General features: G+C 40.0%; 1 protein-coding gene across 2 annotated transcripts in view; it reads right to left on the bottom strand.

Annotated features, from left to right (window-relative positions):
- col11a1b (collagen, type XI, alpha 1b) overlaps positions 1-14,749 on the bottom strand; it is a 48,417-nt gene extending 33,668 nt beyond the window's left edge. The window contains exons 1-4 of one of the 2 annotated variants that reach the window (XM_062987687.1): positions 14,531-14,749; positions 7,237-7,401; positions 6,564-6,777; positions 4,624-4,786 (exon numbers count right to left, since the gene is read on the bottom strand). In XM_062987687.1, coding sequence (XP_062843757.1) covers positions 4,624-4,786; positions 6,564-6,777; positions 7,237-7,401; positions 14,531-14,636 — 648 coding nt within the window. In that variant the 5' untranslated portion in view covers positions 14,637-14,749. The remainder of the gene's footprint in view (positions 1-4,623; positions 4,787-6,563; positions 6,778-7,236; positions 7,402-14,530) is intronic. The other variant, XM_062987688.1, reaches the window with a different exon arrangement.
- Positions 14,750-18,073: the final 3,324 nt, after the last annotated feature.

Raw genomic sequence — 18,073 nt, 5'->3', positions numbered from 1 at the left:
CATCACAATCTGGCCCTCGTCAAACTCACTCAGATCCTCACATTTTTCTGCTTCTAACATCAACTTTGAGGATAAAATGTTCACTTGCTGCCTAATATATGCCCCCCACTAACAGGTGCCGTGATGAAGAGATAATCAGTGTTATTCACTTCACCTCTCAGTGCTCAGAATGTTTTACCTGCTCGATGTATATACACTTATATACAAGCCCAGGTTATAAAAACAGTTGGGACAGACATAAAAATTTAAATAAATACAGACAGCAAATCCTTTCTGACCTGGATTAAACCCGAAAAGAGCAAAAATAACCGAATATATTTAATGTTACAACTTTTAATTTTTTATATAATTTTTTACTATAATATTTTATTATATTATAGTATATTATATTATATAACATTATATTATATTGTATTATTTTATTCTAAAATAAACCGAAAGTAACAAACCTGAGCTGATTCGCCTGCATTTCATTCTGAACCACAGAAACGTTTCAGAAAAAATTTCTGTTAGCAGCAACTACAAACCAAAATCAGATTCACCTGAACAAGCCACGACATGAAGAGACTTTTGAACGAATCATGATTATTTCACATGAACCTATAGACTGTTGGGTTTAATATATTTATATATTTAGGTTCTGAATCCCTGGTTTCTCTGAGCTTCCTTCTCCTGGCTCTTCAGCAGAAACGTTTCACATGGTTCCACATGGTTCCACATGGTCAGAGAAATGAGGACAAAAGCATCTGACTCATAACAGGAATGAAAAATAGTCTGAATATTTTGTGCAATAATAAAGCCGAGATTTCTTCTCCAGAACAGCAGCAGAAAGTTTATAACTCCACTGGGAAACATCGTCCACAAAATGTGTTCCACAGCTGAACTCAGGAGGACAAACAGTGGAGGAGTGAGAGCTGCTCTGCTGTGTTTGATGAAACGTTCTGCAGGAGGTCTGCAGTGTGTCGGGAAACCAGTATAAACACAGACAGGAAAAAAGAACCAGTATAAAAACATAAAGACACACAGTCAGACAGAAGATCCATTCTTACTGGTTCCTGGTGTGATATTATCCTGCAGCTTTAATTAAAAACAAAATATATAAATCTACAAGAGGCACCAATCATGAACCAGTATCTTCATCAGCCAACACACCCAACATCACACCTACCATCACACCCAACATCACACCTACCATCACACCTACCATCCGGGACATTCTTAAAGCTGGTGCGCTAGTGCTAGTGTAGTGGTTTAGGTACTGGGCTGCTGTTATTCCCTGTAGATATGAGAGAATCCGCTAAACATTAAAAGAATGAAACTATCAGGATTTATTACAGCGTTACAAAAGTTGCAACATGAAATTTTAGCCACTGGTCCCAGCAGAGTCGTAACTTTACTGGAGGTTAAAGTCCGGTGAATCTGTTGGGTGATTTTTATTGGTGGAAACAAAGATTTATTAGGGAGGAACGAGCTCAGTTTGAATTGTAAAAACCTCCTGAAGCGGGAAGCGGTTGTGTCCAAAAAAAAATCCGCTACTGTACTAAACAGTTCATCTTACTAGCGCAGCAGTAATGGTGTGGTTGTAGACACAGGATCTGGTTTAAATCCTCGTAATCAGTGTGAGTGAGGATCAGACGAGGCGTGAGGGAAGAGCGACGCAGTAAAAACAAACGACAGTGTGACTGCAGCATGAGCAGAAATATCTGGACACGAGGGAACAGTGAAGAAACGTCAGACTGAAGCCAAATGTCCTGCTGTCAGCCATCAGAAACCACAGTGCAGCCCAACACATCCAGGACAACAGAATCAAATGGTAAGCCTAGTTCTGATCCCTTCACTATACTCAGACTTGGTTTGTTGTTTTGTGGTTTTTGCTGGTATAGGCGGGTGGGTTTTAAAACTGTGGGTGTGGCTCATTACTGTTAAACTACTTAAACACTGTAAATCCTGCCGTGACTTACAGCAGATGCTAATGGCATTAGGAGAACGACGGCTGGGTTCATGAGACTCCTCGTCCACTGATGCGTCACATCCTCTTAACACACGCAGCTCACACGCAGCGCCTCTCTGTACTGCAGCATCATTCTGTACGCTGTGGAATCTCACTCACTCACTCACTTAACCGCTTATCCAGTCAGGGTCACAGGGGGTGCTGGAGCCTATCCCAGCTTTTCAAGGCACACAGTAACACCCTGGAGGGGGCGCCAGTCCATCGCAGGGCACACACACACTCACACACCCATTCACCTACAGGCCAATTCAGTGTCTCTAATTAACCTGTGGGAGGAAACCGGAGCTCCCGGAGGAAACCCACACAGACACAGGGAGAACATGCAAACTCCGCACAGAAAGGACCCGGACCGCCCCACCTGGGGAACTGAACCCAGGACCTTTTTGCTGTGAGGTGACAGTGCTACCCACCGAGCCACCGTGCTGTGGAATTGATACTGAAATATTTCCAGCTTCAGACCATTATCAGAAAAATGCAGTTATTTGAGCTAATCGTGTCGATCTGAGGTGAAAACAATCAACCGTCAAGTAGTCAAAATGATTTCATTATTAATAAATAAGAATAAATAATAACAAAATATTACTATAAAGATTACAACATTTATTAGTTTGATGATCTTGAACTATACGTCTGTAAGTGTTTTGTTGATTAACAGATTTATTTCTGTTCTGGATATTCTGTGTGTTTTTGCTGCTCCTGTTTATAAACTATTTATTGTACGATCCCTGTAGATAATTATGAGGATATTATGGGATTAGCAGCACATGCAGAAGGTTTATGAGGTTTAACGTCAGGTTTTATTTAAATTGCAGTAACTTCTCTGTATTTGTGAATATTTATCTGAACGACACACTGATCAGATTTTCTCCTGAACCATGAACGTTCCTCCCACCCTCGAACCTGCACATTTCATCCAGACCCTGAAGCTCACAGCGCTGGAACACGTGCAGCACTAACTCTCCTCATCCAGCTGTGTTTATGGGAATTTGTGCATAACTGAAGCTAAAACAGCTGAAATCCAAACACACCTACAGAAACACACCTACAGACTGCAGGAATTTGTGCACCTGTGTGAGGTGTGAGTACTGATTCTGCTCTTCATTTCAGCCCTGAACTCCAACACTGAGCTGAACGTTCTAATGTCTGTACCAGGATTCTCCAACAGGAGCTGATGAGGGATAAAAAAGGGGTATAATTTACCCTGTCAGAGCAGAGTGACGCCCCCTGTCCTGAGCGGACATTTGGGTGGGTACAAAAACACAGATTTATTTTTGTTCACTGTAGACATGCTAATGCTACATGCTAATGCTACATGCTAATGCTACATGCTAATGCTACATGCTAATGCTACATGCTAATGTAACAAAACGTTTTTTCCGAACGTCTCTCTGAAGCGTCTGTGGTTAAAGAGTGTCAGCATGTCCAGTCATTTATGATTAAAGGAAAGTTCCATAAACCAACACTCATCGGTCACGTCCAATTAGGAGTTCAGTTTCTGCAGTGCAGATGTTTGGATCATCCAGCTGTTTCACTGCAGCTTCTGAAGAATGCAGCTCCAGATCCTGAGATTTTTTCACCTGATCTCGTTCTTATTTAAAACCAAATTACCTGATAAACATTTTTAATCTTTAAATGATTTTAATGAATAAACGTCACAGACATGATTATAATCATGCATTATTTAACAGGAGAGACCGGAGCTGTAGAACGGAGCTGCTGCTTTTATTCAGATACAAATTACAAACATTTATTTTAATCATTAAACACTAAAAATAATAAGATTTAAAATATAAGAGTAAAGAAATGATTTCAGATTTTCTGAATCTTATTTTGATGTTTTAATGCTGAACTTTATTCATTTATTCTTGCAGTAGCTGACCAATAGCAGAGCTACTTTGCTGTTAAGGGGCGGAGCTTCACATTACATTACACTATATTAATATAAATGATTTAAATGTAGTGATGATGTGTGAATTAGCTGAACACACAAACAGTCGTGTACAAACTCTCAGTGTATAAAACTGTTCACATGCAGGAGCTGATTTTGTCTCCCTAAATAATTCTGGGAAGTTTATTATTAACTATAATTTATCTAAAGCTACGCGGTCACACAGCTACATGTTCACTGTTAACACGAGCAATTCACACCATCCAATCAGAATACCAGCCAAACCAGCCACTTCTGTAGTACATCATCATACACAGCAGTTCAACACATAAATAATAATAAATACTTTTAGTATAATAAAATACTGTTGAGTGTGACTGAAACCACACGACTGTAATAAACCATACTGGTGCAGGCAGTGCTACACACTGGTACACACTGGTACACACTGGACATTCTACACTGGAGCAGGACGCTTGTCTGGAGGATCGGTGTGAATGTATTAGTGAGTCTGTAGATGAATCCACATGTCTGCTTATAGATAAATCTGTAAGTGGGTCTGTGGAAGATTACAGTCCTGCACTGGCCTGACACGCCCTTTGCCAACCAATCAGAGCACAGTCATGCTAATGTTAGCAATAATTTAGTAGTTTCATCAGTAAATATCAGCAGTAGTTTGATGTTTAAGCTGAATGCAGGTTTATAAAAAATCTTAGGATCTTACCTGGAACTTCTCCTCGTCCAGGATCCTGGTTCCGAACACAGTGATCCCGTCTGTACCGATGACAGGTTTATCACTCCTGTTCAGCGCTCTCGTTATTTTCTTCTTACAGTCGACGATCATGGTGACGCTCTTCTTCTCCACGCTGATCGCCACTCGGTGCCACCTAACAACAGATCATCACGTTTTATTATAAAATATAGAGACACAGGAACACCCGTGTACACGGTCAGAGTCTTTATATCGAATAACCAGAGACCAACAGACGGGTGAGATCAGCAAACTCAAATTATTACAAAATGATTACAATTATTATTACAGCTCTTTTACACCAATAATTCCATCATTTCAAGTGTTTCAAAAGCTCACGACACAGAGAAGAAACATCCACAGTAATATTCATCCTGACGCATCGTGTAAAGCTCGCTTGACTGTGGACAGTGACTGGTTTGTTTTAGTGACTATAAATGAATAGCAGAGACTTTTTGTGGTTCTTACATCTGACTGTGCAGACAAATTACAGCATAACAGCATAACATGAGCGTTTCCTTCTTTACCTTGACAGAGACCACTGTTCCAAGTACTTAGAGACATTAGTTTATACAGGTGATTCTAAGACAATTTTAATTTTCTGACTGGTATAAAATTCTATTTTATTTTTTAAAGATCCAGACGCAGCTAAACGTTTCCACTGTGCTGTTGGTAAACGACTCGGTTGGCTGTTGAAGTGAAACGTCTCAGTATGAGCTTCGTTTTTTACACACATGGAAACGTTTCTGTGTTCTTTTATTCTGCAGCAGTTATTACTGAATCCTGAGGGACCTCAGTGACCCGACAGAATCCTGAGTTCAGACCCAAAATTTCACGTTACACCCTTATACACACCCTTATACATTACCCTACAGAACCAGACCAGGATTCAGTTCACCACTGGTAATAGTGACGGTGTGTGTGTGTGTGTGTGTGTGTGTGTGTGTGTGTGTGTGTGTGTGTATGTGTGTGTGTGTTAACTAGGACTGAGCGATTAGTAACAGGTACTTAATTTATCTGTTTCCTCAAAGTTCAGTACAGAATGCATGGGAACACAAACTCACAGGTACAATTCTACAATTCTTCTGAAATGTCCTGATCTGATTAGTTTGGTATCAGATGTTGTTGAGTAACTGCAGATGTGAAATCAGAACTTTAGTGTGTTTTGTGTAAATTATTATACATTATTATTATATTATTATTATTATTATTATATTATTATATTATTAAACTTGTCTAACATGGTTAATATTAACGTGGTAATTCCACCTGATCGAACAGCAGATGGAGAAACGTCTCAGCTCATCTCAGCTTCATAACCAGATCATTTCTCTCTCAGCTCATGAAACGATTCAGAGCTGCTGAGTGGAAATGAAGATAAAAATCTGATCCAAAACCCACAACAGCAGCTCCAACATCTGCATGAAAGTGCTGAGCTGGAACCAGTTCAGAACATCAGCAACAAAAACCTTCATTCATAATAAAGGTTTAAATAAGAGGAACCTTCGATCTCCATCCATCATCCCAAAATCTGATCCAGTCCTGAAAGATCTGATATCAGAGTCTGATCTAAATCTGATCTCCATTCCTACATCCACTCATGTACCTATCTGAGATCTGAATGGTTGGATGGATGGATGGATGGATAGATGGATGGTTGGATGGATGGATAGATGGATGGATAGATGGATGGTTGGATGAATGGATGGTTGGATGAATGGATGGATGGATGGATGGATGGATGGGCGTCACAAAAACCAAACTGGGCAACAGGCAGTGAAGGAAATCAGAAAATGAAACGTTTTGTTTTGGCAGAAACTCCAATTATTTTTCAGAAGTTTATAGACTCTCAGCTTCTCATTTTGAAATCTGATTTTATTAGACATGATCAGATATTTTATGGTTGTTCTTACTTTCCGTCACTGAGATGGACGTTTCTGAATAAGGGGTAGCTCTCAGGTGAGGGTTTTCCATTCTGATCTTCGTACTGGAAGACCGGGGCGCGTCCGATCTCCACCCCGAGCTGCTGCAGTCCTTTCTGATTATACACGGATAAGAGGAAGGCCTGAACTCCAGCCGAGGGTTTAATGGTCATGAGGATGGAGAAATCTTCAGGAAAAACTCCACCTTCAAAAGAGACGAGAAAAAACAGCCAATTACGCCTGTAACCCAAGCGCATCTTTAAATGATTTTATGCTATTTATTATCATGCTTTACCAGCGCTTTACTGACCTGTCAGGGCCGCGGTGGCTAACAGTTTGAGCTTTCAGATTCAGAGCTGTGATTATTACTAAAATCATTATAGAAATATAAACTAAATTAATAAAATAACTCAGCGTAACAGAACTACAGTGAATGAGACAAAAACTTTTATTTTTTATTTTTATTTTTACTTGATTAACTGAATTAGTCGAGAGATTTTAGTTCCAGTTATTTTGATTCTACCAGGATTTTGTTCCAACAGATTCAGTGCAGTAAAGAATCAGATATCTGATGAACTGATTGACTGAGTGATTGATTGATTGATTTATTAGCTGATTGATTTATTGATTAGCTGATTGATTTATTGATTAGCTTCTTGATTACCTGGAAAGAGGTTTTTGGTGGCGGTGCTGATCTCTGCTGTTTTATCCACTCTGTAGGCCACGTCAGGTCTGGATCCTCTCCGTACAGGACAGAGTCCTTGTGTTTTTGTTATTCCTACTGGAGAACTTCGGAAGTTTAAAACCTTCAGAACATCCACGGGTTCTGCTGTCAACAACAAACAAACAAAGAAAATATTATAATCTAACATTAGAGTCCAATAAAGAGCAGAAGATTCTGGAAATGATTCTGAAGCTTCTGTGTGTTTCTCTAAAGAAAGTGGAAGAAGTCGAGGCTCTGATCGTGGTGCTGAGGGCGGTCAGATTTCATCCTTGTTCAGCTTCATTACACCCATTTTTTATATTTTAAAAAGAAAACAAATTATATTATTATTTTAATTTATTCCCAGTGAGTGCAGTTACACTAGAGCTCAGACTCCAGCACCCCCCCCCCCCCCCACCCCCCCCGTCCTCAGGTGGAACACTGATCAGTTCATCCATGTTTAAATGTTCATCACATTACAGCCGGTAATAACTTGCTAACTAAATCATTTCATCAAATTAAAATATTTTATTTTGCTCATGAGTAATTAAAGCAGTAGGAAGAAAGACCCCACAGACATCAGGAACACGATGTAAAGAACGAGGAACAGCTGATGTGATTCAGTTATTAATGAGCAATGTGTAGAAATAATACATGTAAAAAGTGTTGATTATATTCTGTATATAAACTCTTCACATAAATAAATTAAAAACGTCACCTTAAAGTTCTTGAGTAAAAGGTCACAAATTATAGATGAGAAATATCGATTAGAAACGTTTAGTTTCCTTCATGCTGCCACAGAGCACAGGAGCTGGCCATGTTTGCATTTTGTGATTGCGAGGCTTTGGGATGAGGTTATAATATGACTAAAATGAGGAATAGAAATGAGACGTCTGGCTCTGTACTTCTCCAGGTTTTGTATTTAATACATTTTCCATTTTATTTATTTCATTTTCACAGCAGTTTTATTCTCGTCTGGATCTGATCGCACCAGGAACCACTGGGCACAGGGCAGAACTTTCCTGCACAAGGTGCCAATCCGTCACACATCGCTAACCCTAAATACACCCCAAAGCCCCCCCACCCACCATCGCTTTATTTTGTTAACCTGTTACTGAGAGTCCTGCTCAATTTTACATGTATAAGAACTTGTGGTGATTTTTCCCGTCTGATCTCATGAAACATCTCTGGGGCTCCGTGACACCGGGGGACAAAAGTGCAAATCTTTCTTGTTCAAAACACATCCCAACACTGCAGTGAAACATCTGTGTAGTGAGTGAGGAACAGAAGAACATCACGTCCATCTTCTGATCCTGATCTTTTACGACTCTTTAGGAAACTTTAGGAGAACAGCAGAACTGGTGTCTCTAGTTGGAGCCTGATGGATGGACTAGAATGTGAGATCTGGAGGATGAATTATCGTGTATTTGGCTCGTGCTGGACACACTGAGCTCCTGATCATCATAATCATCCATCACCCTGTCAGAAAATCTTACATTTATACCCCGACATCCTCCAGGAACCCGGTTCTAACGTTCTGCTCACGTTCAGCCAGTTCTCAGAGTCACCGGGAGAAAATGTGGATTATCGGCTACTGAAGGGCAACAGCGTGATGATTTCATCTACAGAGAGACGCACAATCACATCCAGATGTGAAACATCAGGACCTGCGTTTTATTCTGCAGCTTCAGACTGAGCTGAAAATGTGGGGAGGAATTTAACAGATTAAACAATAATAATTAGAATTTATATAAAGGAAAAAAATAAAATGATCTTTAACTCTTATTATTTTTTTTATTGTGTCTCTTTAAAGCTCCTAATTTTACTTCTGGAGATTTAAATGCAGCCGTGAGGAGACACTGAGAGTCACATCAGCGTTTATCCAAAAATCTTCATTTATCCTCATTTATACACCAGAAACTCATTCTGTTTTTCTTCTCCTGGATTCACTGAGAGTAAATCATCATGGTCTGAACATCTGAAGATCTGCTGATGAAATTAAGAAACCTGAGAAGCTTCTTTTGCTCCACCAGCAGACAGGAAAAATTCCTTCAAAACCCTGAGGAGCAAAACCAGGAGCAAGACCATCATTCATCCATTCATTCATTCATTCAGCACATGAGTGGTGCAGTGATCTCCTACACTAGCCCACAGCTGCTGAGATCCAGGTTTGAATCTCAGCGGTGCTGACGGCCAGCCGAGCGTCCTGATTGGTTGTGTGTGTGGGTGCGATGGCTTGGCATCCTGTCCAGTGTTCCTGCGTTGTGTCTAGTGTGTTTTCTTATTGGAACTACACCCACTGTGACCCTGACTGGGACACAGCGGGTGAGGAAAATACATTTATGTAATGAGGTACTTATGGAAACTTCACACCGTCTGTAATACCTGAAGCTCTGCCATGTGTCCGGCGGCCAGCAGTTCCAGTACAGAAGCTTCCAGCTGGATGGGTTTCGGTACTGGTTTAGGTTTGGCACCAGCAGGAAGTGACGCTGAATAACGGCATTGTTTACCATCCAAAAAATCACCGAGAGATCAAAAGTGGACGAATTTATACTAATTAAATGATGGAGTGGTGCTGGACGTTAATCCCCACAGACCTGAGCCGAAATCTCACACTGATGAGGCGAGTGCTGCTGCTGCTGCCAGGGTGTTAATGCAGTGTTTACTGCAGCACTATGTGGTTTGGGACACAGCCCATTTTCCATAAAAGGACGTTTTTACTGTGTACTGAATTTTCACTCATCACAAAACCATTTAAAACCACGAGGAGACGAGAGTCACTTTAGTAAGAGGTGCTGCTGTAACTCCCCACAGACACATTCCCAAATCTTTATCACTGTTACTATAGCAACCATAATGACGTACACACTTACACAATATATAATATAAATGTATGATATAATATATACGATATAAATATATAATGTAAATATACAATATAAATGTATGATATAATAAATAATATATGATATATGATGTGACTGTACAGATGTGAATGTATACAATCACTGCCTGAGCTGAGCTCACTGTTCGGTCTGGCAGACAGGAAGTGCTGATCTGGCTCAGGTGGAGTCGGGGTCGGTTTACTGAGCATGTTGAAAACATTATGGCGTCGGCACGGTGGAGCATTCCAACCCCCGACACCCCGACACCCCCCAACACCCTGAACCCGCCCCCGAACCCCCCCCACACACACACACACACACACCAGACATGTTTATCTTAAACAGAACAGTGTGAACAGAAGGACGCGGGCGTGGGAGTGTTTTTTAAATATTCATGACATCACGTCTGTAATTCTGACGTGTAATTGGATGATAAACCGTGTGTGATTAGCTACCACGCCCATTTCAATGCTAATGCTAACAGTCTGCAGCGCCGCCTTTACTTCGACCTGCTGGTTTTTTTTCTCCAGACTGAACTGAAGGTCTTTGTGTCTGAATTCCTCTCAGCTTCATAAACTCCAGATGTGCAGAGCGGGCGGGGCAGCAGGGCAGCAGGGCAGCAGGGCCGCGCCCACAGGAGCTCCGAAAAACACCCGACAATTTCCACAATCCATTAAACACTAAAAATAAGCAGCAATAAAGATTCACCTAATTACACACACACACACACACACACTCTCACACACACACACTCTCTCTCTCACACACACACACACACACACACTTACACACACACACACACACACACACTCACACACACACACACACACACACACACACACACACCCTCATTATCCACCTCAACTCTCCACCACACTCACGTTTCATGATTCTCATTTATAAGATAACAGTGTGAGGAGATGATGGAGGAGATGATGGACCAGTACAGAGGAACTGAACCTTCATCTGTACCTTCAAACCAGTGTGTTACTGTAACGTTACCCAGGAAAGTTTTATTACTTTTTACTTTTAAGTATAAATATTGTGTTCTGTAGACGACATTTATGATTAAAACTGAAACAATAAGTTACAAACATACAAACTTATTACCACTTATGAGCTGAACTCTGTCCATCCTGTACTGCTCTACAAATATAATAATAATGTGGGGGTGTAACCGGTGTAGTTGGTGTAACCGGTGTAGTTGGTGCAGTCAGTGTAATCAGTGTTTTTTGTTGTTGGTGCTGTAAGAACAGTGTGTGATTTGTGTGGCAGTATAAATCTTAACGTTCAAACTGTGAGAGTCGGTGTAGTCGGTGTAACCGGTGTAATTGGTGTAGTCGGTGTAACCGGTGTAATTGGTGTAGTCTGTGTAACCGGTGTAATTGGTGTAGTCGGTGTAACCGGTGTAATTGGTGTAGTCGGTGTAACCGGTGTAATTGGTGTAGTCTGTGTAACCGGTGTAATTGGTGTAGTCGGTGTAACCGGTGTAATTGGTGTAGTCTGTGTAACCGGTGTAATTGGTGTCGTCGGTGTAACCGGTGTAATTGGTGTAGTCTGTGTAACCGGTGTAGTCGGTGTAATTGGTGTAGTCGGTGTAACCGGTGACCTTAACGCTCGGACTGTGAGAGTCTGAGCGCTGATTCGTGGTCATGTTTAGCATCGCGGCGCTAAGGGGCAGAAATAAATTCTATCTGCTGATGCGCTACAAACTAAGTGTTGATTTATTGCTGTAAATCCTCCACAGATTTGTGCGTGCTCTCAGTTAGCATGAGCTGACGGACGTTAAGCATCCATCTTTATCTCCGTGAGTGTGACGTGCAGTCGAGTTCTGACTCAAACCCTGGACTCATTTCTGCCAGCTCGTCTGCTTTAAATAAAGCGATGGCAACTTGAGTAAAGAAGTTACTACGCTGTTATTGTTTCCTGGAGGTGTACACATCTGGAACTCTGGACTGTGGAAGGGAGCGGAATAACATCATTGAAATACTTGGAGATTTTGTCTGATTGAACTCGTTCCCTGCAATTAAAGCACATTTTTGTTCCCTCCAAAAATTTATGCATGAAATATTAAGATTAGAGCCTTACAGCAGAGGAACCGAACAGGTACGGAGGAACGGAAATGAAATATAAACCAGAACTGACAATATGAGGCACATATGCCGGGTAAAATCCACCGGAGAGGTTTTTCCATCGCCCCCCTTTCCCAAATTCCCCCTAAACGTCCCTCCAGTCTTTATGAGCTTCAGTGGGAACCAGGCGTGTGTGGAGAAACGGTGATTCGACCCTAGACCTACAGGAAGTGAAAATATTATCCCTCATGTCAGTTACCCACAATACCGCCATTCCCATCAATAAAATTCTAACAGAGTTTCTAAAGTTTTATTGCTCATATTTCACACAGTTTAATATTAATGAAAGTTCCTCAAACAGAACTTCAGCGCCAACACAACACACGATGCAACAATAAGTGTCCCAACAAGCCTTATAAACCACTACAGTCCAGACAAACCCAGTTTTACTGCCACTTTAATCCACGCCAGCGCTCGGAATGGCGTCTAAATCCAGAACCAAAAGAGACAGAGCCTAAAAACCTCAGACTGGAAATCAGGAGGAACAAACAATAGTGACTAAAACGAGGCTAGACTTTAAAATATCTCTATTATTGCAGAAAATCTCTAAATCATATTATATTTATTTATGATGATAAGTTAATATATAATAATAAAAAGGTTTTATTATGAAGGTTTTATTAAAGTTAGAAACTTTCATGATTGAGGAATTTTTCTGATCTTGCTGGTAGAAAATTGTAAACGCAACATTTACAAAAAGAAACTTACAGCGCTGCTTTATCTAAAGCAAATTACAACTGTGGCAGTAAGCAATTGAGGGTTAAGGGCCTTGCTCAGGGGCCCAACAGTGGCCACTGTAATAAAGCATTTCCTGTCTGAATGAATGTGATGGTGACTAGCTGACCTGATTTGCTTCGTCTGTATAAGAAAAATAAAATAAAATAAAATACACATCATAGCTCTAATAGACTCATTTTTATTGTGTAACAGCAAGAAGGTCCTGGGTTCGATTCCCAGGTGAAGTGTTCCAGGTCCCTTCTGTGTGGAGTTTGCATGTTCTCCCCATGTCTGTGTGGGTTTCCTCCAGGAGCTCCGGTTTCCTCCCACAGTACAAAAACATGCGGTCAGGACAGCTGGAGCTACTAGAAATAACACTAATAACTGTGTGTGTGTGTGTGTGTGTGTGTGAGTAACAGCAGGTTTATGAAGCTGCAGGACGGAAATGTTTCCTAATTTGTAGCAGCATCAGTTTTAGTCCCCGTTGTTCCTGTCACGGCGCCACCTGCTGGTTACTAAGAGGAATTAAAGCTAAATTTTCTCAAATTGTATAAATATTGCAGTGGGTACACAATTAAATCCACCTACTGACATGTTTAAGAAGAAATCAAAATACCACACATGCATAGGGAGAACATGCCAAAATCAATTTGATAATAAGTGGAGGCAGAGAAATGGAATCAAATCTGGTTTGCTGCAGTGACATTAAGTTATTCCCCCCCATCCTTAATCATTTAAATATATTAACTTATATAAACTATTTAAACTCCCAAATGAGTAACCAATCCTAAATATAAGTCAGGTTTTAGTGTGTCTATTGTAATAATCTGATGCAGGTTTTGTAATTTCACCCTGTTGTGATTAAACTAAGGTGTCAATAAAACTTACAGTAAAATAATATTCAGATTATAAACATTAACTAAAGATCATGAAATGTGTTAAAGTGTAAATCATAAATTATATTTGTAGATGACAACTTTAAATACATTTTAGGTGGTAATTAAGATTCATTAATAACATTTAAACATTTTAAACATTTAATAAATTCACTTTTCTGGGTTTTTTCTGAAAATGAATGAATAAATGTGATTAACTTTTTTGTGGACGGTGAGAAAAAGGTTTTAGTGTTTTTACACACTTATGATATGAAATTATTTAATTATTTAATATTTTATTATATTTGAGTTTAAACTGGTTTGATCATTCTGTGTGATTCAGTTTATTCTGATAAAATCACTTTTGTCTTTGACTCAAAGTTTTCAGGTTGGTGAAAATAATATCATGATAACGAGAGAATGATTTATTAAACACATTAAACATTTATAACATCATATTAACATGTGATGGATTTTATATCATCATTACTGTTTTATTTATAGATGATTTTATTATAATTTGTTTATCTCCCCCAAATAATCAACAGTGTCAAAGAACAGAGAGACTGATTAAATGCTATAATTCAGTTTATTCTTTCTGATAATTAATAAAGAATAAAGTTGATATTTCTGTAATAACTCTTACCTGCTCTCACACTGATGGCTGATTGGAGGGACATGGATATGATGAAGAGAATCGACACATCGTGATAAAACCACTTTCTTCTCCTCCACTTCGGCACCTCCATCATCTCCAATAAATAAATTCTTCCTCTGTCCAGATACTTTTGATTATCTTTAATTCTGCATGAGTTCCATCCGGGTATAAATGAAAGTTCAGAATAAACAGGAGCTGAAATCACCGCGCTGCTGCTGCTGGAGCTCGAACTGCAGCTGCGGATGCGCGCACAACTGTGTGTGTGTGTGTGTGTGTGTGTGTGTGTGCGCGCCACGGAGTGTGTGTGTGTGTGTATGCGGTTTAGAGTGTGTGTGTGCGTACGTGCACGTGCTTCAGTGTGTGTGTGTCTGCACCATATTAGAGTAACACGATCCTATAGTACTGGGTGAGTGTGTGTGTGTGTGTGTGTGTGTGTGTGTGTGTAGAGTTGTGAGGTGGGTTGGTGTGCTGGGTCACATGTTGGGGTGCACTGTTGCCCCCAACTCCCCAACAAACAATTTACAGTAAATAAAACATCATCCTGAGATTAAAGCTGCTGATGAGTTCAAATAAAAATAAAAAAGTGGAATCTTTTATTTATAAATCAGATCATAAATAATGGAATTTATTGCTGATTATTGATTATTGATGAGTCCTCTGTGCTTCTCTACTTTTAATTCTTTATTAATCCACTTTAGAGTTTCCACACTTCACATGAGACGAATTTCGGGTGTTTGGGAGTTACAGTGGCCTGATTGGACACACCAAAGACATCCCACTACCCTACACACACACACACACACACACACACACACACACACACACACACACACACACACACACACACACACACACACACACACACACACACACACACACACACACACACACACGAGCCTGGTCTGATCTGGGTTAGTGTGTTTGCCTTGTTTAATTTCACATGAACTATAAAATGCTGATAATAAACTTAAAGCTTCCAAAACAGTTGAGAAGTATGGGGGCGCCACGGTGGCTAGGTGGGTAGCTACTGTCACCTCACAGCAAGAAGGTTCTGGGTTCGACCCCCAGGTGGGGCGGTCCGAGTCATTTCTGTGTGGAGTTTTGCATGTTCTCCCCGTGTCTGCGTGGGTTTCCTCCCACAGTACAGAGGCGTGTAAGTGAGGTGAACTGGAGACACTAAATAGTTCATGACTGTGTTTGATATTAAACCTGAACTGATGGATCTTGTGTGAGCAGTAACGACCCGTCCTGTCATGATGGAACCAGAGTGTAAAACATCACGTAAAAATATTTTTACGTTAAACATGTAAAATTAAAAGCAGAATGAATCTTTAATATAGCTGTTCAATCCACCTTCTGCATGTTTTTGCCAGGTAGGAGGAAAATGGAGTGAAGAAACCACAAGCACTGAGCAAACGCAGCAAAAAGGAACAAACGAGCTAAACGTGTTCATGCTGGATCTGCTCTGAACATCAGTGTTAATGTGAGGTGGAAACATTTAGGAACAACAACAGCTCAGCAGTAAAACCACACAAGCATTCAGTAGCATTAGCATAAAATCATCATCACTTACAATCACATTCCAAAATGCCTCTGAGAGCAAATTAGCACTAGAATGATTTATCAGGAGCTTCATGTGATGATTGATGTTGCTGTGCAGCGCCCACACGACCTGCTGCATCACATCACTGCCCCACAATTCCACTGTAACAATCTTCTATAACCAGAAGATGAAGCTGTAAGCAGACCTGCTGTTCCGACAGTCAAATGATTTTATTATAAACTATATCTATTCACGTCCAGGATGGAAAAAGCTTTTGGATTTTCCTCGAGCTTCTGCTTACTCAGCTAAACTCACCAGATTTTCACCCCCCACCTCATTTACTCAGGAGAAATCCCATTGAGGGAAAGCAGTGGAAATTCTGTGGTTTTTTTTCTTTTTGGCAGAACATCTCAGACGTGAAGCTCTGGCCATTTTTGGGCCTCAAGCCCACGGCGGTTTGCGTTAATTGAGCAATGGCTGCCGTATTGGCTCATGTGGGAAAAATGCAATGCAAGCAAAGCAGAAAGAGGAGCGAGAGTCTTTGTTCCAGCCAGGATTCTTTCCAGCTCCAAGCTGCAATTTGGTGCGTTTGAGATTCTTTCTGTAGTTTAAAGTGTGTGATTAAATAACCAAAGCGCTCGTCATGGAGCTGCTCCATAAAGCTCCGGTGTAATTATTCTATAAAGAGAAACGCCACTTCAAAATGCTTTAAAAAAATAATAACCCGTCTACATACAGAAGCTTTATATTTAACTCATCTGAGCTGCTTCACTTCCACATCAGCATGTCTACTGTTCAGACTGTACTGTACAAACTCTCAATAAAAACCAGTTAAAATAAGGATGAAAGATCTGATATTGTTTCTGGCCTTCCTGAGTTCACTTGAACCTCTGGGCTGGTGTTTAATGTTCTGTATCTCTCTTAGATCTGCTGCTTTGTGGTTTTGGTTTGATTTTCTTCTGAGGATTACTCAGCGTCTGAGACTCTCAGATATTACAGTCAGTAGTGAGCTGCTTAAATAAAAGGCTAAAAATGACAAGGAAATTAATTACATTTATACTTTTATACATCAACCAATCAGAAGTCTCAAAGCAAACTAAAGACTAGTTTGAGCAACCTTCCAACTGTTAGCCCAGTACATCAGCCTCATATATATATATATATATATATATATATATATATATATATATATATATATACTGTACGTATATACTGTATATTATAATATTAATAATGTTTTTCTGTAGATCAATAAAATATTTCTCTAAATAAATGAAAGAATTTTCTTGATTAGAATTCAGATTTCAGTTCTGCTGTGATACCAACAGTAGCACAAATAATAAATAAGCAGTCATGTGAATGTTCACGAAACACACAATGATTTAAGTGAACTGGGTTGGACAGGAGCTTCTGGTTCAAAGGTCAAATAAAAAAGACGTATAACTGCAGAATAAAGTGGAAGAGTTTATAAAGACGTCTTAAAAGCGTGGAGCTTTTATATCAAAAACAGTCCTGATCACGTCCTGGTACCCACGCTTACAGAAAATGAACCAGTAGTCCACAGGCAAGGTTGCCATCCAGTGGCCTTGAGAACCTTCAGGAACGTCCCTCCTAATTCAGCTGTTTCAGTCACACCCATTTATAACATCCATAACTATTTGATTCCAACTCTGTGACAACAGTTTGGGGAAGGCCCATGTCCCTGTGCACAAAGTAAGCCCATTAAAACTCGGTTGGTGTAGAGGAACCTCAGCAGCAGCTCTGACCTACAACCACGCCGAACAGCGTCGAAATCAAATGGAGGAGTGAATCTGAGCCGGGTCTTTTACATTAATACTGAACATTTCTAACAAGCGTATAGTGTGTACGATGTTACGGTGTTCACAAATAAAATAAGCAGAAATAATTCTAATAATTTATTCATGAAAAATGAATTCCTTCCTTTAATATATTTTTATAAAGTGAACCGAGAATCTGAAATATTCAGT

Source organism: Trichomycterus rosablanca, chromosome 25, assembly GCF_030014385.1.
Source record: "Trichomycterus rosablanca isolate fTriRos1 chromosome 25, fTriRos1.hap1, whole genome shotgun sequence".
Classification (NCBI taxonomy): Eukaryota; Metazoa; Chordata; class Actinopteri; order Siluriformes; family Trichomycteridae; genus Trichomycterus; species Trichomycterus rosablanca.
This window is presented reverse-complemented; position numbering and strand designations above follow the sequence as displayed.